The sequence below is a fragment of the Dendrobates tinctorius genome, unplaced genomic scaffold (genome assembly GCF_039654945.1).
Source record: "Dendrobates tinctorius isolate UK_male_01 unplaced genomic scaffold, ASM3965494v1 ptg000104l, whole genome shotgun sequence".
Classification (NCBI taxonomy): domain Eukaryota; kingdom Metazoa; phylum Chordata; class Amphibia; order Anura; family Dendrobatidae; genus Dendrobates; species Dendrobates tinctorius.
Genome location: NW_027361772.1, coordinates 12,235,388 through 12,259,921, shown reverse-complemented (window position 1 = coordinate 12,259,921; position 24,534 = coordinate 12,235,388). Strand labels below are relative to the sequence as shown.

The 24,534-nt window shown below is 43.7% G+C and overlaps 1 protein-coding gene and 1 long non-coding RNA gene across 4 annotated transcripts in view; one reads left to right on the top strand and one right to left on the bottom strand.

Annotated features, from left to right (window-relative positions):
• Positions 1-5,437: 5,437 nt before the first annotated feature.
• The window catches only part of LOC141100343 (C-type lectin-like), a 129,545-nt gene continuing 110,448 nt past the window's right edge, over positions 5,438-24,534 (bottom strand). The window contains exons 9-10 of the mRNA XM_073588759.1: positions 12,293-12,402; positions 5,438-5,942 (exon numbers count right to left, since the gene is read on the bottom strand). Of these exons, the coding sequence (XP_073444860.1) occupies positions 5,804-5,942; positions 12,293-12,402 (249 nt within the window). The 3' untranslated portion in view covers positions 5,438-5,803. The remainder of the gene's footprint in view (positions 5,943-12,292; positions 12,403-24,534) is intronic.
• LOC141100345 (uncharacterized) overlaps positions 7,845-24,534 on the top strand; it is a 140,972-nt gene continuing 124,282 nt past the window's right edge. The window contains exon 1 of one of the 3 annotated variants that reach the window (XR_012234679.1): positions 7,845-8,251. This is a non-coding gene — a long non-coding RNA (uncharacterized lncRNA). The remainder of the gene's footprint in view (positions 8,252-24,534) is intronic. The other 2 variants (XR_012234677.1, XR_012234678.1) reach the window with 2 other exon arrangements.

Here is a 24,534-nt window from a genome sequence, read left to right as displayed (position 1 = left end):
CTTCAGGGCAAGTGGAATCTTTGACCTGCCCAGGTCTGGACACTGTGGTAGAGAGAATACAGCAGATTTGGGACCAAGTGGTGGATAAGTTGTCCCTCTCAGGAAAAAGCCCAACGGTTTTCCAACCGGTATAGGACCATTGGTCCCCGGTTTAAAGTGGGTGATATGGTTTGGTTGTCGTCAAAGAATATTCCTATGAAGGTTGTGTCTCCAAAGTTCAAGCCAAGATTCATTGGACCTTATAAGATTTTGGAAATTCTTAATCCTGTTTCTTTTCGATTGGCACTTCCAGTTACGTTTAAGATCCATAACGTGTTTCATAAATCTCTGTTGAAGAGGTTTGTGGAGTCAGTAGTTCCTATGGCGGCACCTCCTGACCCTGTGTTGGTTGAAGGCAATGTGGAATATGAGGTAGAGAAAATATTGGATTCTCGTTTGGCTAGACTGAGACTCCAGTACTTGGTCAAATAGAAGGGTTATGACCAGGAGGATAATTCTTGGGTCTCTGCTTCTGACATTCATGCCGATAGATTGGTTCGTGCTTTTCACCGGGCCCATCCTGATCAGCCTGGTGGCGTGGATGAGGGTTCGGTGACCCCTCCTCAAGGGGGGGTACTGTTGTGAATTCACTTTCTGGCCTACCTCTGGTTACTAATGAAGGCAGTGGAGCTGGTTATATTGACAGAGTGGTTGCGAGTTCTCTTTCCGGGCTCCCTCTGGTGGTTACAGGAGGTAATGGAGCTGATCTAATTAACAGAGGTCTGTCACCTGATAATGAGGAGGACGATTTGACATCTGGAGTTTCTGATTGGATTTAAGACAGCCGACTCCCTCTATCTGTGCTGGTGATTTTTTCCTGCCTCCTGAGGTCTTAGTTTCCAGCTCAGTCCCTGCATGCTCAAGCTAAGTGTTCTTTTGCTATTGTTCACATTTGATTTGGTTTTGTCTATTTCAGTTTTGTGTGGTCAGCCAGCCCCTGCTGGGGCTGTGCTGAATTTCCATCCTTATGTTACTGGTGGTGCCAGTTTGCTTTTGTCCCTTATTAGATTGGCCTCTCTTTGCTCTGTTTTCAGAATATACCAGAGTGCTGATAAAGTGGGCGAAGTCTAGTGACTTCAGTGTTTTTTCTATCAGACGTGTTGGGCATTTTTTGCAGGGTTTTTTGCGTGATTGCAGACAGTGTTTTTCCTTTCCTGTCCTGTCTAGTTAGTTTGGGCCCCATCGTTTGCTCAGCCTATTTTCCTTCCTGCGTTTGTGTTTTCATCTTGTCTCACCGACAATATATGTTTGGGGCTATCTATTCCTTTGGGGTCTGCTCTGGGGCAGTTTAGATTTCCCCTTTCTTGCTTTAGGCTTATTTAGTTCTCCGGCTGTGTTGAGGCGTCTAGAATCATCATTGGTACGCTCCACGGCTACTGCTAGTTGTGTGGATAGGATCAGGGGTCTGCAATCCTCTTACTTACCAACCTCTCTGGTTTTCTGTGTCTTAGCTTGGTCTTGCTTTCCTCCTCGGTGACCCAATCATAACACGATACTGTGAGAAGTGGACAGCTCTATACGGTGTATGGAAAAATGGAAATGTCCGTATATGTATTTCCGGAGTCTCACACACACGCTGTCTCTGTATAGATGTGACCGTAATGCGAACAGCAGATATACGATATTGTTTGAGAAGCGGACAGCTCTATATGGTGTATGTATGTAAAATTTTAAATCTCCGTCTATTTTTTTCCAGAGTCACACACACGCTGTCTCTGTATAGATGTGACTGTAATCCAAACAGCAGATATACGATACTGTTTGAGAAGCGGACACCTCTATACGGTGTATGTATGGAAAAATTTAAATCTCCGTCTATTTTTTTACACACATATAGCATGTATTTGCCCATGATACCAGCCGGTACATGGTAGTGTGTGAGGAGCGTACACCTCTATATGGAGTGTGAAAAAATAAATGCTCGGTAACTGTGCAGAAAAAAGGAATAAAAGTATTTTTGCTTTGAAAAAAGCAGTCTGCACAGCAGTGTGCACACAGCAATGCAGCTGTCAGGTAGCCTTATAAGGCAGCCTGCTGTAGGATCATTAGTATCACATACAGCCTGACCTTGGCGCATTAAGCTTAGAGAAGGGCTCCGCTCTAGCACTAGTCCCCAGTCTATTTCCTCCTCACGGTCTGTAGTGTACAGTGAAAATCAGCAGAAGCACAGATTTTTTTTTCTTTCCTGCCTAAACACTCTCCCTATTGAGAACGAGCAGCAGCAACCTCTCCCTATGCTAAGATCGGCAGAAGTAAGATGGCGGTCTGCGCTCAGGGCTTTTATAGCCACTGTGACGCCACACAAAGCCAGCCAATCACTGCAATGCCCTTCTCGAAGATGGTGGTGGCCGCTGCCCATGTCATCGCGCTGCCCACAGTGTGCGTCTTTGCTCAGTGGCAGAGAAAAGGCGCCTGAAAGCATTATGAAAACGTGATTTTGGCGCTCGAGTCGGCGACCACATGGCCGACCTCATGCTATGGTCAGGTTTTGCGAAAGTCGGCGACTTTTGAATTTGACCGACCCATTTCGCTCAAATCTAGTTATTATATTAGCAAATCAAGCGCACAAATGTGCAAAAGACACTTACTGTACATATGAATAAGAAAGACACCTCCCGCCGCATTGTGCCGGATTAAGTAAAAAAAAAAAATTATGCCTACATCTCGGACCAGCGAGTTGAGAATGGAAGGCCGGTGCCGGAGGTAATTTTAGATTTTTTTTTTCAATTTACTTAAGCCAGCACCCTGGAGTCATTATAAGGGGTTGTTGAGTAGAGGAAAACCTATTAATAGGCTAGAGTGTTGTTTTTTAAATGATATTAGGACTTAAATGCTACATTTGGGACACAGAACTACTTCGAAGATAAGAATAAGGATAAGAATGAATTTTTTTATTACATGTAAGTAGGAAAGAACGACCAATGGGAAAACAGAATATCAACTGTCCCCCTGTCTAGCGTCCAGTGATCTTAGGTAGGACCACAGGAACTTTTCTTCGTGTCGTCACCCATCTTACCTATTACAGCTTGTTACTGTCATTGCTCCGCTCTGAACCACATTCTTGTGAAATGATGTGGGAAGTGGGATACAAAAAGTTATCTTTATGTTACTGTAGGGGAGAGACTGGGATGAAGAAGACATCGTGGCAACAGGGGGTTGTGATGGTGTTTTATTTTATCCCTATGGCCTTTGTTGTCTATTCGGTTCTCCTACAGGCTATGCTTATGGCTATTCCTGGAAATGCGGGAGGTCTGTGCACTAGGGAAACCATACACCATACAGTAGATAGGGATACAGTTTGCACTACACTAGGGATTAGACAGTTAATAGAGTTGGAATTAGCCCACAGTTTGCAATGAGTTAGATGAAGTTTCAAGAGAATGTTTTCTGGGTTACAGTCAGTAGAAGACAATCTAGTCAGAGTCTAAGACTCATGAAGTGCGAATTCTGGGTGGAGTGGAGAGCAAGGCTAAACATAGCAGAGTTAGCAGGTTCTAGTGCAGCTAAACTGTGGCAGAAGAGCACGGCTCTGGTCAGTATAAGTTTCCTAGAAGAATGTGGGCACAGCTTCGCTCATATCTGGATGCCAAGACAGTCTTGGACCTATGGTCCAGAAGAGGTACAGAGAGTCATGCCTCTGCCTCCCTGATGAGGAAGACGTCAGCCGGGTCACAGAGTGACGTGAAGATGGTTGGTCTCAGGACAGGATGGGGTCAATGACTGATGGATCACAAAACTAAAGGTACATCACTAAAAAGAGACTTTGTCTTTTTAGCTGCAGCCATTTTTTATGCTGCAGCCATGTGTAAACGAATTGCACAATAAAGTCGAACCTGTTATCCCGGACCCAAGGTCTTCTTTGTAGCCGGAACCAGTCCCATGGACGAGAAGGTAACGAGGGCTCCCAAAGCAAAAGTGAGTAAGGAATGTACTCCACCACATGACACACTCCATCCAGACATCCATTTAGAAGAGGGGCTGCAGGGCAACCAGAACTCAGTTCCGGCCCACAGCAAAATGACACATGTGCCCTGGCCCCGCTTCATTATCATCTCCTTTACCCATCATATCTCACATTATATTTTGGGAGACCACCTTTTATTTTTTATCAGGAATGGGGTGAAGGAATAATCAGGCTTTGTTTTTAATGATAAACATGAGTTTATAATTTTGGAGTTTTTGTTTTTCTTTACAAAAGTTTACACTTTGAATCAGTAATATGTGGCATGTACACAATATGTCAAGAGTCTAGTTTTAGAAGAAAAAAACGTGATTATGTAAACAACTGAGCTTTAGGAATGAGTTCTTAGTACAGGAAATTAATGTCTAATCAGCACAATAAGAGAAAAAAGAATGGATCTACCTGTGCAAAACATTTTTGTATGATGGACCACAACACCAGGGATATGAAATTACAGGTATTGAAAGGTAACTTCACATCTCAGAGAAAGAGAGAAGAGTCTGGGAGTACAAGCTCATGATGACCTTTGACACACTCAATGCTGGAATGAATGAGTCGCATGGATTTATGTCTTTTTACATCAATTAAGGAATTTGCTCCTAAGACCTTGTGTGGGCATCACAACACATTAGGAGACCCCAATCAGAGTACAATAAAACATCCGGACTCCTTATCTATGAACTGGTCCAATATTTATGTTTCTCCCTCTCCCATAATCATAATTCTGCTTCACATCACTTGTCTCATCTATTGCATTTTTTCTGTGCTGTATTGTGCATAAATATGTGATTCTTCAGATTCTGTATTAGTCTATGCCTGATGAAGAGACCTGAGTAGTCTCGAAAGCTTGCAATGTGTTACCATCTTTTCAGTTAGCCATTAAAAGGTATCAACCACTGAGGACTCTCAATCCTGAATATTTTTCTGTCTAATCAGCATGTTCTCGCACTATGGTTTATATATCGTATAAGTAGTTCACTCCGTGATCCAGAAATCCAAATCGTTGCCGTCAGAAAAAAGCATATATAGAATGGGAGGAATAGGGCTAAGTGACAGCACATGTGAAAAAGACTTGGGTATACTAATAGATCACAGACTGAATATGAGTCAACAGTGTGATGCAGCAGCAAAAAAGGCAAATGCAATTCTAGGATGTATTAACAGAAGCATACAGTCTAGATCACGTGAAGTCATTATTTCCCTCTACTCCTCTTTGGTCAGACCTCATCTGGAATATTGTGTCCAGTTTTGGGCACCACATTTTAAAAAAGACATCAACAAACTGGAGCAAGTTCAGAAAAGAGCGACCAGAATGGTGACCGGTCTGCAAACCCTGTCTTATGAGGAAAGGTTGCAGGATTTGGGAATGTTTAGTTTGCAAAAGAGAAGACTGAGAGGAGACTTAATAGCTGTCTACAAATATCTAAAGGGCTGTCACATTGTAGAAGGATCAACTTTATTCTCATTTGCACAAGGAAAGACTAGAAGCAATGGGATGAAACTGAATGGGAGGAGACACAGATTAGATATTAGAAAAAAACTTTTTGACAGTTAGAGTGATCAATGAGTGGAACAGGCTGCCACGAGAAGTGGTGAGTTCTCCTTCAATGGAAGTCTTCAAACAGAGGCTGGACAGACATCTGACTGGGATGATTTAGCGAATCCTGCTTTGAGCAGGGGGTTGGACCAGATGGCCCAGGAGGTCCCTTCCAACTCTACGATTCTATGATTCTATGATTCTATGATTCTATGATATAGATGGGGCATTAAGAAATGGGATTGTTCAAAGCAGAGATCCCCTTTTTAACAACTCCATATACCCTTGCATAAGAATTTCCGCCTCTCACTGCATGGGAGGTCATTCCACAATTGAACTTTTCCGATAATTTCGGCACAGTGTTCCTTTTCATAGTCATTGTTGGGTTCACCTGCATTCCAGGCACTATAAAAAAAAAAACAGGTTAACTATTATCACAAAAAATAAGTTACAATCAGGGTAAATACTGTGTATACTAGAACTTGTGTCTTTTTTTAAATTATTTTTAAAATTTTTTTACATTATATTTCAAGTGCACTTTTATCTCCCCATACCCGCTAAAGGCAAATTTTTCTTGATTTGATATGCTCTGCACTGAGACAATCCGATGTCAACTCTTTTTACTTTCTGTTACTTCTGCACCACATCCTCCTCTCTCACAGTATACAGTATCACAGAGAAAACCTGCAATTCCATCCACTGGTATATATGCCAGTGTTGGTGCCAGGATCCTTATGAAAGGGTTTAAGGCAGTATACCTGCTGATCAAGGGCACTGAAAGATTAAGTAATGAGAAAACATGCTTCCATAGGGTGTTATCTAAACATGCTCTTATGCTAACCGAGTGTCTTTGAATCACCCCCAGGGAAAGTGTGGGATTACTCGCTCCACTTTACTCGGTACCGGGCCGGTCTCTTAAAGGGGAAGTGTCGCGGTGGTGGTGACCCGGTCCGTGGCCCTGGGTGTCCATGCAAAATAGGTGGAATCGAATAACGTTTATATGAAGGTAGTTCGTGACGCCACCTGTGGTATCTGGTCAGAAGGGGGACCAGCGTTGCAGTGCAGATCCTCTGGGACAGATGGTGTGGTGCAGCAACAATGTAATAGCTCTCCACAGGCAGAGCTGTAGTCCCAGGGTAGTGATAGTAGATGTTGCGGTGGATGGTGTAGTGTTAGGCACAGAGATGTAGCAGTGCTGAGTAGGTCAGCGCAGGAAGAAGGCAATGACACAGCTGAGTGTGGTTCCGATAGTTTACTCACGTCTCTGGCACAGACAGATGCCCGCTTCAGTACTGTGTCCTCCAGGTCAGGGGCTCAGCCAACTTCCAGGCAGATGGATTAACCCTTCCTGCACTCCCTTCCAAATGTGCCTTTTCTGAACATCTCTTTACTAGTGCTAATCTGAAGTACTTGTAGTTCTGAATTACACTCAAGTTCCTCTTTCTTGCTGTTCCTTAGAACTCCACTTGCATGACAGGCAGCTGTAGCCTACTTCGGGGACTCCATATCATCATGTCCCGCCTCACACATGTTGCTGCTGTGTCTACGAGTCTTAGGTGGGAATAAAGTGGTCACAACTTCTATTCCTCCGGTTTCTGCTGTAGGATCATTAGTATCACACACAGCCTCGGATACCGGCGCCCGGCCTTGGGGCAATAAACTTAGAGAAGGGCTCCGCTCTAGCCCTCATCCCCAGTCTCTTTCCTCCTCACGTTCTGTTCTTATCTATCTTCCTTCTGAACAACTCATCCTTCTTTCTTTCTCTTTCCTTACTAGCAGCTCCAGTTCACAGGAGGCTGCTGCATCTAGGTCCTTTCCCTCCTTCCCCCAGTGGGGAAACTGTCTTTCTCCCTATCTCTGGGGATTCTGACCTAACTTCCTGTCAGGTTTCCCCTCTAGTGTTTCTAAGCTCCACCCACCACCCAGCACCCTTCATGGACCAAAGCAGCTGCCATAAAGGGTGCTCTGCTGTTCTAAGGTGTCTGTGCTGGATGTAGGTGTTGGAGTCTGGTCAAGTGTTACCATCATACCTGGGGAGTGGAATACTACACCTCAGGAGGAGGTGCAGTATCTCTGTGGCGACTGAACCCTCAGGGGCGCCACATCTTCTGCATGCTTGAAAAATATGCAGTCAGTCCCTGCATGTGTTGCAGCTGTTGAACAGCCCCAAGACATGCAGCCGCAGGGATTCAAACATATTTTTCGAGCACGCCAAAGACACTCAGCACACAAGCATGTTCAGATAATACCTTATCCGAGTGTAAGATGTGTGTCGGCCCACCAAGGCGGTATAACTGAGGATACTTATACGCATGCTTGAATAATCCCTGTACTTGCTGTAAATATATTTGCTTCTTTATAGTTAATTTTGTTAACTGGCCACAGGATGTCGCTGTTGTTGAACATGATTAAAAGTCTCAAACTCAAATAGGCTTTATTGGCAGGACCAAAATACATTTAGTGTTGCCAAAGCAAGGAACTGTTTTATTCCCCTAAGCTGTTTTTGTAGGTTTACATAAAATGAAACGGAAGCGCGGCCATCTTGTGCAGGATCTGCTGGAATGAGGGGTGAGTGAAGCTGTGCTGGAGAAGGATCCTATTACATCCTCTCGTGACAGCACCCCTCTGAGTTAGAAGCGGTGGCTGATTTTGAGAAGAGCTGGTCCTGGATCCAAACCTGTCCTGTTGCGAGGGAATTCCTGTCATACAAGCTGGTAAGGAACAGAAGTGACTGGGACCTAGAGAGAGAGGTGCTACGCCCCGTGAGAGAGTCACGCCACAAGCATCCTCGGTATTGCTCACCAGCTGGAGGAGCTGCGCCTGTATGTGCTGATTATTTTGTTCAGAGCAGACCCGGTGAAAGGACTCTAAAGCCCCCGGCGACGCCACAGTAATTAAACATGCACGCATCACAATATATTTTCGGCACCAAGGGATAAAAGGCCTATAGTTAGTTAGCTAAGTATATTGACTTTACAGACCACGTTCTTTTGTGGTTGAGTGACTGAATATTCTATGCTACTCTTTGGTGCTGACACAGCATGCAGCGAACCCCAGCCAAGACTTATGTTTCCTATTTGTCTGCTGGAAATCTCTGTGGAACAATATAAAATGGAGCAGTGGTTCCGCTCCAACAGACTTTGTCCACGGCACCTTTGCTGATATGTATGTAAATATGGTTAATTTTGGAATATACTTAATATAGCTGAGGATGGACTTTTCCTCTAGTTTTCTTGAGATTAAACCGGAGCTGGTGGGGAATATATTGTTGGGAAATAAGTATAGAAGTATATATTCTTAGGATTATGAATCACTGTGCTAAACCGCCGCCAAGCCTGGGCTTTGCTCTCATCTAATTAAACCAGCTTCTCTCAGGATGTAATAAGGTAACGGCAGTCGGTTCAGTCAGGTACGCCAACAGGTAAATTTACGTAGAGAATATAACGGAAACAGCTCTCTTGGGTGCCGAGCTGTTCAGCACAGAGGATATAACCTTCTGGTGAAAATATTTGATGTGTTCTCTTGGTGTGGTTATCAAAACCGAGTAAGAATAATTTCATCTAAGTAAAATAGTTACGGAAAGTGGACTGTGTGAAATTGGTTCTTTTCCCGTCTGTGACTCCATTGTATCTGGAACAACACCCTCGGTGCATGACTTACACGAGCACGTATGCTCATCACTAATTAGGAGCTAACACCACTGTTGATTTATCACAGTGAAGAGGTTAGGCTACGTTCACATGTCCAGTAATCATCCATTAGAATGGATCAAGTAGCAATCTGTTAATGAAAAAGTTGTGCAGACACAACTTTTTGTCCAGCTAAAAAAAAAATTCAACTGGATCCATTTTTTTAACATTGAAGTCTATGGAAAAACAGATCTGTTAAATTGCCATCTGTTTTGTTCCATTTGAAACTGATCCAATAGGCAAAATATGGATCCACTTCAAATTAAAGAAAGATGGACGACTGAATAGGGTAGGTCCTTTGTGAAGATTCAAGTGCTTGCTTGGTTTGCAAAAATGATGAGCCACTTATGGGGTAGGCAGCACAGATAGATATTTGTAGATTTGCATTCTTGATGTTTATCGGGGATAAGAATTCCTTGGTTACATTGATTTGATTTTGACCTCAATGTCTCAGTTCGAAAGTGATGAAATATGATGTTGTTAATGAGGCACTTGAGATCGAAGACTGGACGACCTCTCAGATCACAGAAAGACTTGGCATAAAAACCTTTGAAGCATTCTCCTTAGTTGACCAAAAGAAAGAGTACAACCAATGAAGTTTTATTTTTGTAGCATGAGAACACCACCTCACAAACCCAGGAAGTGAGAACGTGAGAAGGCTAAATGTCCTCAAAGGTAATTGTCAGTAAGAAAGGCCTGGTGTGACGGAAGGCTTCTTATTTTGATCCTGAAAGTTTTACTTTATGCTTAAGAAACATAGGCATGAGAAGAGGCAAAATGAGTCAAGGCCGGGGTCACACTTGCGAGAAGCTCGCAAAAGTCTCGCGTCTCAATACCCAGCACTGCCTCCAGCACTCAGGACCAGAGGGCTCAGTTGCATAGAAATACATGCAGCTGAACGCTCCAGTCCGAGTGCCAGTTGGCAGTGCCGGGTATTGACGTGCAAGACTCGTCCGAGTTTCTTGCAAGTCTGACCCCGGCCAAAGAGTCTCACTCTACTTCACGACCGTTGACGTATTTCTCCCAGCCTGCATCTTCCCCTGCACTTAATGGCTGATTGATGCGGGGTCCGGAGACGAGCCCATATCTTTCCTGGGACATGTCAGCTGTTCTGAACAGCTGACACGTGCCCCAGAATAGCTGAGGGTTGAATTGCGATCCACCCGCGGCTATTAAACCATTAAATGCTGCTGACAGTGGCATTTAATGAGCGCTTCCGGCCATTGGGCTGCAAATCTGCCCACCGGTAACTCCCGTCATGTGATCACTGACCACCGGCTCATTGTCATGACAACCAGAGGTCTCCTGGAGACCTCCATGGTTGTCACTGCCGGCTTGCTGTGAGCACCACCCGGTGGTTGGCACTCATAGCAAGTGAATAATTTTAGTACATAGAGGCGATCTGATCATCGTCTGTATGTAGCAGAGCCGATCGGGTTGTGGCAGCTTCTAGTCTCACATGGAGACTATTGAAGCATGCCAAAAGTGAAAAAAAATGTTTTTAAAGATATAAAAAAATAAAAAAGTTCAAATCACCCCCCTTTCGCCCCATTCAAAATAATACAATAAAAAAATCAACCATACACATATTTGGTATCGCCGCATTCAGAATCGCCCGATCTATCAATTAAAAAGGATTAACCTGATCGCTAAATGGTTTTGCGAGGAAAAAAAGTCAAAACGCCAGAAATGCGTTTTTTTGGTCTCGGCAACATTGCAATAAAATGCAATAACAGGCGATCAAAAGATCGTATCTGCACCAAAATGGTATCTTTAAAAACGTCAGTTCGGCGCTCAAAAAATAAACCCTCACCCAACCCCAGATCATGAAAAGGGATGCTACGGGTATCGGAAAATGGCGCAATTTTTTTTAACAAAGTTTGGAATTCTTTTTCACCACTTAGATAAAAAAAGAATTTAGACATGTTTGGTGTCTATAAACTCATAATGACCTGGAGAATCATAATGGAAGGTCAGTTTTACCATTTAGTTAATTCAGTAAAAAAGCCAAACAAAAGAGAAGTGTGCGATTGCACTTTTTTTTGCAGTTTCACCGCATTTGGAATTTTTTTTCCCATTTTTTAGTACATGACATGGTAAAACCAATGGTGTTGTTCAAAAATACAACTTGTCCCACAAAAATCAAGCTCTCACATAGCCATATTGACGGAAAAATAAAAAAGTTATGGCTCTGAGAAGAAGAGAAGCAAAAAGCAAAAACGCAAAACCAAAAATACCTCTGGTCATGAAGAGGTTAATCAGCCATCAAATGTCTCCAATAGCCGAAGGTGGAGGCATGACTGTTAACCAGTAAGATTCTGCTGTCAATCATTCACAGCAGGACTTAACACACACTGGCCAGAAGCGCATCATTGATCCCGCCCATTGGCATACCCGTCACGTGATTGCCAGGGGACAGGATATGCAAAAAAAATAACAAACTCGGTCATACTCAACGGCACCCACCTGTATCCTGCGAATGATATTCCATAGTATGTGCACCGACAGGAAGTGTTGGTCACCGTTCCACCAGCGGCTGAACTGCTGAGTCACCTGATCCAATCTGAAACTATAGCAGTCTGGAGGCTGCTGGAATGGTGATGACACCACAGAGACAGCAGCGCTGGATTCGGATGGGTCTGTTGAGTATTACTGAGTTAGTTATTTTTTACATATCTCATCCTTTGGCAAAGTTTTATTATGCCAGGACAACTCATTTTTAAGGCTGTTCTAAGTCTTTAATTTCTAAAGAACTCAACCTAAAGGAACACTGGATGGCAGACAGCTAGGGCACCATTCTATAGGGGATTACTATTTATGGAATTGGGATGGTGCCATGAGGAGAACTGACAAAGGAGTAACTGCAAATAGTAGCTTTTGCCCTTGTGGATCTAGTCTGCCCATGCATTGCACAGATGACACATGCGCTGGTGATTGCAGCTGATTATCTTCTCATGGGAGGAGCCATAACATAAGACAACTCCTTTAAGGGCATTTATTCAATACTCTGGCATGTTGTTTGTGTCATGACACTTTATGTAATGAAGATTCATTGCATACTATTACCTGAATGTCAGAGGTGAACCATCTGTCCATTCCCATGTCTCAATGTCTTCGGGATTTCGTCTCAGTCCTAGCCAGTAATTATCTTGTTTTATCATTTTCAATAAAGAATTCTAGAAATACATAAAAGTATTGTATTAATACACTGCTCAAAAAATAAAGGGAACACTTAAAACAACAGAATGCATCTCCAAGTCAATCACACTTCTGTGAAATCAACCTGTCCAGTTATGAAGCAACACTGATTGTGAATCAATTTCTCCAGTAGTAGTGCAAATGGAACATACAACAGGTAGAAATTATAGGCAATTTGCAAGACAACCCCTATAAAGGAGTGTTTCTGTGTCCTGTTATGCTATGATGGTCTTCGGTAAGGAAGGGGGCCTCAAACTGTCCCTGGAACTGGGACCCTAGCTATCCCTGTCCTGGGGGATCTCTTGAAGGCAGAGAGGCCCGAGTATCTGACCTTACTATGCTCCTGATATGTCCTAAGCTGTCCCCTCCTCCAGGAGGCCCAGGACAGATATGTTAGTGTATAAACATGTAAGGCAAACAGGGATAACAAAAAGCAACTTACATACAAAAACACTCACCAACGGTAGAGAGGAATATAGGGAAGGATAGGTATGTACAAACCAAATGGGAATAGGATAATGGAGAAAGCATACACCCAAAGCCAGCAAACAACAATCTCCAGCAGCAACTAACTCCAACTTCAGCACACCAACTCCAGCAAGCCAGGAAGTAAACCTTCATAAGCGGGGATGAGAAGGTCTGGCCAGGTTTGATAGAGGGAGAAAACAAGCAGGTCAAGAGCAGCTGTGAGATGGAGCGGCATGTCTTCAACCAGAAAGCAAAGAGTTGTTAACCTCTTCAGCACCAATGGAAACAAAGTCCATTTAATGAGGAACAAACAACAAAACACACAGACTAAATGGAGGATCAGCAATTCCTAATGTGACCCCTTCTACGAGGGGTCACAAGATGGGCCAAATGAAAGCACCGCATCAACCTACCGGTATTAACTTCAGATGCCGACACCCACATCCTCTCCTCAGGACTATACTCCTTCCAATATACGAGGTACTGTACAGTGTGGCGAACCTTATGGGAATCAACGATTCTTGCTACCTGAAATTCTAAACTGCCATCAATAACAACTATTGGCAGTGGTAAAGGTGATAGAACCACAGGCACAGCATATTTGAGTAAAGACCTGTGAAAAACATTATGAATCTTGAGAGTCGGTGGAAACTTAAGACGAAAAGTTACAGAGTTGATTACGGTGACTACCTTATAAGGATTAAGAAACCTAGGATCTTAATATTTTTGGACAGCCATACTAACTCATTTACCCCCAGGTCCAAACCTGACAATTGTTTCTTATCAGCCATACATTTGTATTTGTGTCCCATGATCTTTAAATTATTCTGAACCCCTTCCCACACAGATGAAAGCAAAGATGAAAATTGTTCCTCCTCAGGAACACCAAAAGACTCATCTTTACTGAAGGTACAGAATTGTGAATGGAAGCCATATGTGCCAAAAAATGGTGACTTAAGGCCCCGTCACACTAAGCGACTTACCAGCAATCCCGACACCGATATCAAGGTGTCAGGATCGCTGGTGAATCGCTATGTGATCGCTGGTGAGCTGTCACACAGACAGCTTCATCAGCGAGTGCCCGGCATCGCTGGCCATCGCTGTAAAAAATAGAATCAAAATAAAAAATATAGTTATTCTCACCTTCCGATGTCCCGCGCAGCATTCCTGCTTCTCTCCACGCTCCGGTCCCAGTGATCCTTTGCGAGAATGACCGTGAGATGTCACGGTCTCGAGGGATAACAAAGTCTCGCGGTCATTCGTGCAAAGGATCACTGGGACCGGAGCGTGGAGAGAGGCAGGATGGCTGAACGGGACGTCGGAAGGTGAGAATAACTATATTTTTTATTTTTTTTATTATTTTTTACACCTGATCGCTGGTCTCCCGCCTGTCACACACAGCGATGCGTGCTGGCCAGCGGGAGACCAGCGACCAAAGAAATGTCCAGAGGTTTCTTCCAGCGATCAGCGATACCGGCAGGGGGGCCGCTCGCTGATCGCTGTCACACACAGCGATCTCGCTGGTGAGATCGCTGTTACGTCACAAAAGTTGTTTCTCAGCAGCGATCTCGGGGCCTTTACCAGAGGACTAACTGACGATTGTTTAAAGCAAACTCAGCCAGTGGTAAAAAGAAGACCAATCCTCCAGGTTATCTGACACAAAACATCTGAGGTATGTCTCCTAAGTTTGGTTTAGGCATTCAGTCTGACCATTAGTTTAAGGGTGGAACATGGAGGAAAATGATAGATGCATCCCTAAACACCCTCCAAAATTTAAATAGAAATTGGGTCCCCCAATCAGACACCACATCGGAGGGAACCCCCATGAAGCTTCACGATCTCAGTAACTAACACCTGAGTCTTGGCATTAGGGAGAGCAGGTAAACCAACAAAGTGTGCCATTTTTACTAAACCTATCCACCACAACTAAGATAACAGTTTTACTCGAGGATGAAGGAAAATCCATAATGAAATCCATGAATAAATGAGTCCATGGCCGGTCAGGAATGGTTAATGGTAAAAGAACCCCAGGTAGATGAGTATGCAGAGTCTTAGAATGCGCACAAACACTACAAGAAGACACAAAGTCAACTACATCCTTACGCAACCTTGGCCACCACAAACATCAAGAAAGGAGGTCCATGGTTGCCTTACTACCTCGGTTACCAACCAAAGCAGGGTAATGATGGGCCTCTAAAATTTTGAGATGCAGATATACAGGTACAAACGAATTCACTGAAGGACCAGCAGGGGTATCCCCATGAGACTTCAACACCTCACCCTCAAGTTCAGAACACACTACGGAGACAACCACCCCTTTTTGTAAAATAGGAACAGCATCATCAGTACTCCCAGTCCCTGGGAAACTCTGAGACAAAGCATCCGTTTTAAAATTCTTAATCCCGGGATGGTAAGTGACCACATAATTAAACCTGGAGAAAAACAAAGACTATCTAGGTTGCCTGGGATTCAGACATTTAGCAAATTCTAGGTACATCAAGTTTTTATGATCAGTTATAACTGTTATCATGTGAACTGTCTCCTCCAAAAAATTACGCCACTCTTCAAATGCCAAAAGTTCTGTATTGCCTACATCATTGTCTCTTTCGGCTGACGACAACTGTGAAGAAACACGATTGTTTCTTAATTAACCAGACAACTATTTCTAGCAAACCAAGAAGAATACCCTGTTATCTATACTCATGTAAGCCTGTAATATTGACTTGCAAGCTGATATTTCATATAACATAGTGTGTTCTTATCTTTGATGACTAGTGATGTTTGCAGATATGCTAATCATGCATTGTGTTATGGAGTCAATTTGATGACTTCGAAAGCAGAGGGAAAAACTATGCAAATAGATTAAATAATCAAGTAATGCTACTTGATCTCATCACCATTCTTCCCCTTTTCTGTGATGCTAGAAAGGACACTTGTTAAATCTAAAAATAGAATACATGCCTCTTTATAAAGAGAAGCATAGACATAGAGACTAAGAGAGAGACAGCTAGAGATTCTGCCAAGACACTCATACATCCAAAAGGACCAGAGACAGGACAGCAGCCATTTTGCATTATGGCTCCATCACGAGGAGCATGGATCTATCATTCTACAGGAAACAACCTAGAGGTTTTCGGCCCCAGTTGAAGAATACAGATTTTCATTACTGAACCATGGATACGTTTGAGAACCAAGTTGTGACTCTCAGGTTAACTGGCCTTGTACCTCAATGGCCTGTCATCTTCCTACGCTTGTCGGTACCTCTTCTCTGTGTGCGTGCCACAGGTAAAGTAACCAACCCTGGAAGATGAAGCCAGGTTGTGATCGTCAGATCAACTAGCCTTGTATGGACTGGATGGACTGTCCAGACAAGTAGAGAAGGATGACCGGAAGCCTATCACGTCTGGAAGCCCGTCAACAGCGATCCACTACTGGATCCAGCAGTCTTCAGGGCTAATTAAGAATGGGGAGGAATGTGATGACACAGCATTTCTTCTTAATTATGACAGACGTAAAATGAGTAGGCCCAGAATCATAAACTGTTGTCTGAAGTATTGACTTTTCTTGGAGGACAAATATTTACCTCTAATATATTATCTCCTATAGTTTATCTTCTGTTTTCTTTTGGAAAATAGTAAGGCATGGCCACTGAACAATGATATGTGCCGATATGCTGATTACTTACATTGCTTATGCCAGCCAGTTTCTTGGCATTCCCAAACAGAGGAAGGAAAACTATGCAAATAGCTTACATAATTGAACAATGCAGGTTGGCCTCATTCATATCTCTCTCTGACCTCTGGATGCTGGTTGAAGGCCAGTTGAGAACTATATAAAGAGACTTTTTCTTCTGGTCAGTGTGACTCTTCAAGATTTCAGCTTAGGATACTACAGACCCGACTGGAAGGACACAGGACTGCTTCATTGATCATCACTGAAACCCCACATATGTCTGAAAGAATCCAGGTTGGGACTGTTCTATGTGTTATCTGCCTGCTTTGTGGTTCAATAAAGCATTACCACACTGTTTTACCTTCACTGTTGTGAGTTCATTTTCCCCTTCATTACTCAGGCCCGATGAACTCCCTCTGCTGGTTAAGAAAGGTAGTGAGCCTGATTATCAAACATCTGAGACTAATGATGATGACTGGCTGAGTGGAGTCACTGACTGGATATAAGGCTGTTCACGCCCTCCTGCCCTGCGGGTGATTTCTCTGTGGGATCCTTGGATACCAGTCTGAATTCCTGCTCTCCTAAAGCTAAGTTTTCTGCTCTGCTTTTTGCATTTGTGCTTTGACTTTTGTTTTTCTGGATTTCTGTCTTTCCCTGCCTGGGTGAGCTGAATTCCTTTAGCTCTGTCTTCAGAAAATACCTTAGTGCTGATATAGTTTTTGAAGCCTAGCTGCTTCAGGGCCTTTTTCCATATCAGCCTGTTGGCTTATGTATTTCATAGGGTTTTTGCAGATTGCAGACAACAGCTCTCCTATCCTGTCCTATTTTAGTGAGTTTGGGCCCCATCATTTGCTCAGCCTATCTTTCTATCTGTGTGAGTGTTTTTTCATCTTGCTTCACCGTCATTATATGTTGGGGGCTGCCTTTTACTTTGGGGTCTGCTCTGGGGCAGTTTAGATTTCCTTTTCTGTCTTTAGGCTATTTAGTTTCTCCGGCTGTGATCGAGGGGTCTAGGGCACCATAGGAACCCCCACGGCTACTGCTAGTTGTGTTGTTAGGTTCAGGGGTCTGCAATCTGATAGTTGCCAACTTCTCCGGTTTTCTGGACTTAGCTTCTATTTTTGTGTCTGCCTCCTACGGTTACTCGTTCATAACAGAATCACCCACCAAACCGCAGATCCTAGGGTACTCAATAGCAGGAAAGAATTGTAAAAAAAAAAAAAGGTGTGTATATTTTTTCCTCTATATCTCTGAGGCCGTAGGGGGATTTTTTTTTTCTCTCAATGGAGATAAAGCAATTGTCTGATTATGTGGAGCAGCTCGCTGCGGAAGTGCGGGGAATTTCCGCCTACCTTGCTCATTCACATGCTTCTGAACCAAAGATTCCCACACCTGATGTATTTTTTGGGGATCGGTCTAAATTTTTGAATTTCAAAAATAATTGTAAATTATTTTTTGCCTTGAAGCCTAACTCGTCAGGGAGCTCCGCGCAGCAGGTTAAAATTGTCATCTCTTTGCTGCGTGGCGATCCCCAGGATTGGGCGTTTTCTTTGAAACCTGATGATCCTATTCTGACTAATGTGAACGCATTTTTTCAAGCCTTGGGGTTGTTGTATGACAAACCTAATGCCATTGATCAGGCTGAAAAGACCCTGCTGGCATTGAACCAGGGTCAAGATTCTGCAGAATCGTACTGTCAAAAATTCCGAAAGTGGGCGGTACTTACTACCTGGAATGATAATGCCCTGGCTGCTCTCTTTCAGAAGGGTTTGTCAGAAGCCGTAAAAGATACTATGGTGGGATTTCCTGTTCCCTCTGGTCTTGACGATTCTATGTCATTAGCCATTCAGATTGATCGGCGTTTGCGCGAACGCAAAACTGCACGAGTAGTGTTGCCACTTGTTGAACAAATGTCTGAACCTATGCAATGTGATAGAGTTTTGTCCAGAGAGCAGCGTCAGGAGTTCAGAAGGCGTAATAAGTTGTGTTTTTTCTGTGGAGATGCCTTGCATATTATTTCTGCCACTTGTTGAACAAATGTCTGAACCTATGCAATGTGATAGAGTTTTGTCCAGAGAGCAGCGTCAGGAGTTCAGAAGGCGTAATAAGTTGTGTTTTTTCTGTGGAGATGCCTCGCATATTATTTCTGTCTGTCTTAAACGAGAGAAACGCTTTGCACACACGTTTTCTGTTGGTGGTGTTCAACCTAAGTTTCTTCTGGCTATTACTCTGATCTGCTCCCTGTCCACATTTTCCGCCAAGGCTTTTGTGGATTCGGGAGCAGCTCTAAACCTAATGGACTTGGACTTTGCTAAACGTTGTGGATTTCCGATGACACCTCTGCAGACGCCTATCCCTTTGAGGGGGATTGATGCTACTCCTTTGGCAAAAAATAAACCTCAGTTTTGGACCCAGGTGGTAATGCGGGTCGCCCCAGACCATCAAGAAAATTGCAGATTTTTGGTGTTGCATAATCTGCATGATACCATTGTTCTGGGGTTTCCCTGGTTGCAAATTCATAATCCAGTTTTGGATTGGAAATCTGTGTCTGTGGTGAGTTGGGGTTGTCGGTGTGCCTTTAGTGAGGCTCCGGTGTTTTCCACCTCTCCTCAGTCGCATGATGTTCCTGAATATTTGGCGGACTTTTATGATGTATTTAGTGAGAATGAGTCTGCGTCTCTGCCTCCTCATAGGAGTTATGACTGTGCAATTGAACTGAGCCCGGGGAGTAAATTCCCCAAGGGTCGGCTCTTCAATTTATCTGTACCCAAGCACGAGGCTAAGCGATCGTATATTAAGGAGGCGTTGGAGAAGGGTCATATTAGACCATCCTCGTCACCCTTAGGTGCCGGTTTTTTTTTTGTAGCCAAAAAAGATGGATCATTAAGACCTTGTATTGATTATCGTGCCCTCAACAAAATTACTGTTAAATATCAGTATCCGTTACCCCTGATTTCGGATCTATTCTCTAGAGTTAAAGGTGCTTGCTGGTTTACCAAGCTTGACCTCAGGGGGGCGTATAATCTTATTCGCATTAAGCATGGGGATGAATGGAAGACGGCGTTTAATACTCCGGAGGGACATTTTGAGTACCTGGTGATGCCTTTTGGGCTCACTAATGTCCCTTCTGTCTTCCAGTGCTTCATGAACGATATTTTCCGAGATTTTGTCGATAAATTTTTGATTATCTATCTGGATGATATTTTGATCTTCTCCAAGGATTGGGATTCTCATGTGGAACATATTCGGACTGTGTTCCGGATCTTGAGGGAGAATTCCCTGTATGTCAAAGGATCTAAATGCCTTTTTGGAGTACAGAGGATTTCTTTTTTGGGATTTATTTTGTCTCCGTCAACTATTGAAATGGACCCGGCCAAGGTACAGGCCATTCACGATTGGGTTCAGCCCACTTCTTTGAAGGCCCTTCAGAAGTTTTTGGGTTTTGCTAACTTTTATCGGAAATTTATAGCAAAATTTTCTAGTATTGCCAAGCCATTGACTGATTTGACCAAAAAGGGTGCTGATGTGTTAAATTGGTCTCCAGAGGCTGTTTCTTCCTTTCAGGAGCTGAAGCAAAGATTTACCTCCGCCCCGGTTTTGCGGCAACCTGATGTCTCACTTCCGTTCCAGGTAGAGGTGGATGCTTCTGAGATTGGTGCAGGAGCTGTTTTGTCCCAAAAGGATCCTGTAACATCTAAAATGAATCCCTGTGCTTTCTTTTTCCGAAAGTTCTCTCCATCTGAACGTAACTATGATGTGGGGAATCGGGAACTGTTGGCCATGAAATGGGCATTTGAGGAGTGGAGACATTGGTTGGAGGGAGCTAAGCATCAAGTCGTGGTCCTCACTGACCACAAGAATTTGATTTACCTAGAGTCGGCTAAGCGCTTGAACCCTATACAGGCTAGGTGGGCCTTGTTTTTAACACGTTTTGATTTTGTGGTTTCTTTTCTTCCTGAAACTAAGAATGTCAAGGCAGATGCCCTCTCTAGGAGCTTCTTTGCTGATTCTCCTGTGGTGACCAAACCTGCTACCATCTTAGGCGAAGGGGTAGTTCTTTCTGCCATCTCGCCCGATTTGAGACGTGCTCTGGAAGAGTTCCAGGAGGACAAACCTGAGCGTTGTCCCAGTGGAAAGTTGTATATTCCTGAACAGTGGAAGAGGAGAGTGATGTCTGAAGTTCATTGCTCTGCTTTGGCTGGTCATTCAGGTATTTTTGGTACTAGAGATTTGGTGAGTCGGTCTTTTTGGTGGCCCTCCTTGTCTCGTGATGTCAGGAATTTTGTGCAGTCCTGTGGGACTTGCTCCCGGTCTAAATCGTGTTCTCGCTCTAGTGGGTTGTTGATGCCTTTGCCTGTCCCCAAGAGGCCATGGACCCATATTTCAATGGATTTTATCTCTGATATGCCTGTCTCTCAGAGAATGACTGTTATTTGGGTGATTTGTGATAGATTCTCTAAGATGGTCCATCTTGTACCACTCCCTAAGTTGCCATCTTCCTCTGAGTTGGTGCCATTGTTTTTGCAACAGGTGGTTCGCTTGCACGGGATTCCTGAGAACATTGTATCTGACAGAGGAGTTCAGTTTGTGTCTAGATTTTGGAGAACTTTCTGTTCCAAGCTGGGAATTCAGTTGTCCTTCTCCTCTGCTTTTCACCCTCAGACCAATGGGCAGACAGAGAGAACAAACCAGACCTTGGAGTCATATTTGAGATGTTTTATTTCCGCTGATCAGGATGATTGGGTTTCATTTTTGCCCTTGACCGAATTTGCTTTAAATAACAGAGCTAGTTCTGCCACTTTGATGTCACCTTTTTTTTGTAACTTTGGGTTTCATCCTCGATTTTCTTCAGGGCAGGTGGAGCCCTCTGCCTGCCCAGGTGTTGACACTGTGGTGGAGAGAATGCACCAGATCTGGGACCAAGTGGTGGATAAGTTATCTCTCTCCCAGGAAAAGGACCAGCGGTTTTCCAACCGACATAGGACCATGGGTCCCCAGTTTAAGGTTGGTGATATGGTGTGGTTATCGTCAAAAAATATTGCTATGAAGGTGGCTTCTCCTAAGTTTAAGCCTAGATTTATTGGAGCTTACAAGATTTTGGAGATTATTAATCCGGTCTCTTTTCGTTTGGCTCTTCCTGTCACATTTAAAATCCATAATGTGTTCCATAAGTCTTTGTTGAAGAGGTTTGTTGAGCCTGTTGTTCCGGGGGTGGCATTACTCAGGCCCGATGAACTCCCTCTGCTGGTTAAGAAAGGTAGTGAGCCTGATTATCAAACATCTGAGACTAATGATGATGACTGGCTGAGTGGAGTCACTGACTGGATATAAGGCTGTTCACGCCCTCCTGCCCTGCGGGTGATTTCTCTGTGGGATCCTTGGATACCAGTCTGAATTCCTGCTCTCCTAAAGCTAAGTTTTCTGCTCTGCTTTTTGCATTTGTGCTTTGACTTTTGTTTTTCTGGATTTCTGTCATTCCCTGCCTGGGTGAGCTGAATTCCTTTAGCTCTGTCTTCAGAAAATACCTTAGTGCTGATATAGTTTTTGAAGCCTAGCTGCTTCAGGGCCTTTTTCCATATCAGCCTGTTGGCTTAAGTATTTCATAGGGTTTTTGCAGATTGCAGACAGCAGCTCTCCTATCCTGTCCTATTTTAGTGAGTTTGGGCCCCATCATTTGCTCAGCCTATCTTTCTATCTGTGTGAGTGTTTTTTCATCTTGCTTCACTGTCATTATATGTTGGGGGCTGCCTTTTACTTTGGGGTCTGCTCTGGGGCAGTTTAGATTTCCTTTTCTGTCTTTAGGCTATTTAGTTTCTCCGGCTGTGATCGAGGGGTCTAGGGCACCGTAGGAACCCCCACGGCTACTGCTAGTTGTGTTGTTAGGTTCAGGGGTCTGCAATCTGATAGTTGCCAACTTCTCCGGTTTTCTGGACTTAGCTTCTATTTTTGTGTCTGCCTCCTACGGTTACTCGTTCATAACAGAATCACCCGCCAAACCGCAGATCCTAGGGTACTCAATAGCAGGAAAGAATTGTAAAAAAAAAAAAAGGTGTGTATATTTTTTCCTCTATATCTCTGAGGCCGTAGGGGGATTTTTTTTTTCTCTCAATGGAGATAAAGCAATTGTCTGATCGTGTGGAGCAGCTCGCTGCGGAAGTGCGGGGAATTTCCGCCTACCTTGCTCATTCACATGCTTCTGAACCAAAGATTCCCACACCTGATGTATTTTTTGGGGATCGGTCTAAATTTTTGAATTTCAAAAATAATTGTAAATTATTTTTTGCCTTGAAGCCTAACTCGTCAGGGAGCTCCGCGCAGCAGGTTAAAATTGTCATCTCTTTGCTGCGTGGCGATCCCCAGGATTGGGCGTTTTCTTTGAAACCTGATGATCCTATTCTGACTAATGTGAACGCATTTTTTCAAGCCTTGGGGTTGTTGTATGACAAACCTAATGCCATTGATCAGGCTGAAAAGACCCTGCTGGCATTGAACCAGGGTCAAGATTCTGCAGAATCGTACTGTCAAAAATTCCGAAAGTGGGCGGTACTTACTACCTGGAATGATAATGCCCTGGCTGCTCTCTTTCAGAAGGGTTTGTCAGAAGCCGTAAAAGATACTATGGTGGGATTTCCTGTTCCCTCTGGTCTTGACGATTCTATGTCATTAGCCATTCAGATTGATCGGCGTTTGCGCGAACACAAAACTGCACGAGTAGTGTTGCCACTTGTTGAACAAATGTCTGAACCTATGCAATGTGATAGAGTTTTGTCCAGAGAGCAGCGTCAGGAGTTCAGAAGGCGTAATAAGTTGTGTTTTTTCTGTGGAGATGCCTCGCATATTATTTCTGTCTGTCTTAAACGAGAGAAACGCTTTGCACACACGTTTTCTGTTGGTGCAGCTCTAAACCTAATGGACTTGGATTTTGCTAAACGTTGTGGATTTCCGATGACACCTCTGCAGACGCCTATCCCTTTGAGGGGGATTGATGCTACTCCTTTGGCAAAAAATAAACCTCAGTTTTGGACCCAGGTGGTAATGCGGGTCGCCCCAGACCATCAAGAAAATTGCAGATTTTTGGTGTTGCATAATCTGCATGATACCATTGTTCTGGGGTTTCCCTGGTTGCAAATTCATAATCCAGTTTTGGATTGGAAATCTGTGTCTGTGGTGAGTTGGGGTTGTCGGTGTGCCTTTAGTGAGGCTCCGGTGTTTTCCACCTCTCCTCAGTCGCATGATGTTCCTGATTATTTGGCGGACTTTTATGATGTATTTAGTGAGAATGAGTCTGCGTCTCTGCCTCCTCATAGGAGTTATGACTGTGCAATTGAACTGAGCCCGGGGTGTAAATTCCCCAAGGGTCGGCTCTTCAATTTATCTGTACCCGAGCACGAGGCTAAGCGATCGTATATTAAGGAGGCGTTGGAGAAGGGTCATATTAGACCATCCTCGTCACCCTTAGGTGCCGGGTTTTTTTTTGTAGCCAAAAAAGATGGATCATTAAGACCTTGTATTGATTATCGTGCCCTCAACAAAATTACTGTTAAATATCAGTATCCGTTACCCCTGATTTCGGATCTATTCTCTAGAGTTAAAGGTGCTTGCTGGTTTACCAAGCTTGACCTCAGGGGGGCGTATAATCTTATTCGCATTAAGCATGGGGATGAATGGAAGACGGCGTTTAATACTCCGGAGGGACATTTTGAGTACCTGGTGATGCCTTTTGGGCTCACTAATGTCCCTTCTGTCTTCCAGTGCTTCATGAACGATATTTTCCGAGATTTTGTCGATAAATTTTTGATTATCTATCTGGATGATATTTTGATCTTCTCCAAGGATTGGGATTCTCATGTGGAACATATTCGGACTGTGTTCCGGATCTTGAGGGAGAATTCCCTGTATGTCAAAGGATCTAAATGCCTTTTTGGAGTACAGAGGATTTCTTTTTTGGGATTTATTTTGTCTCCATCAAC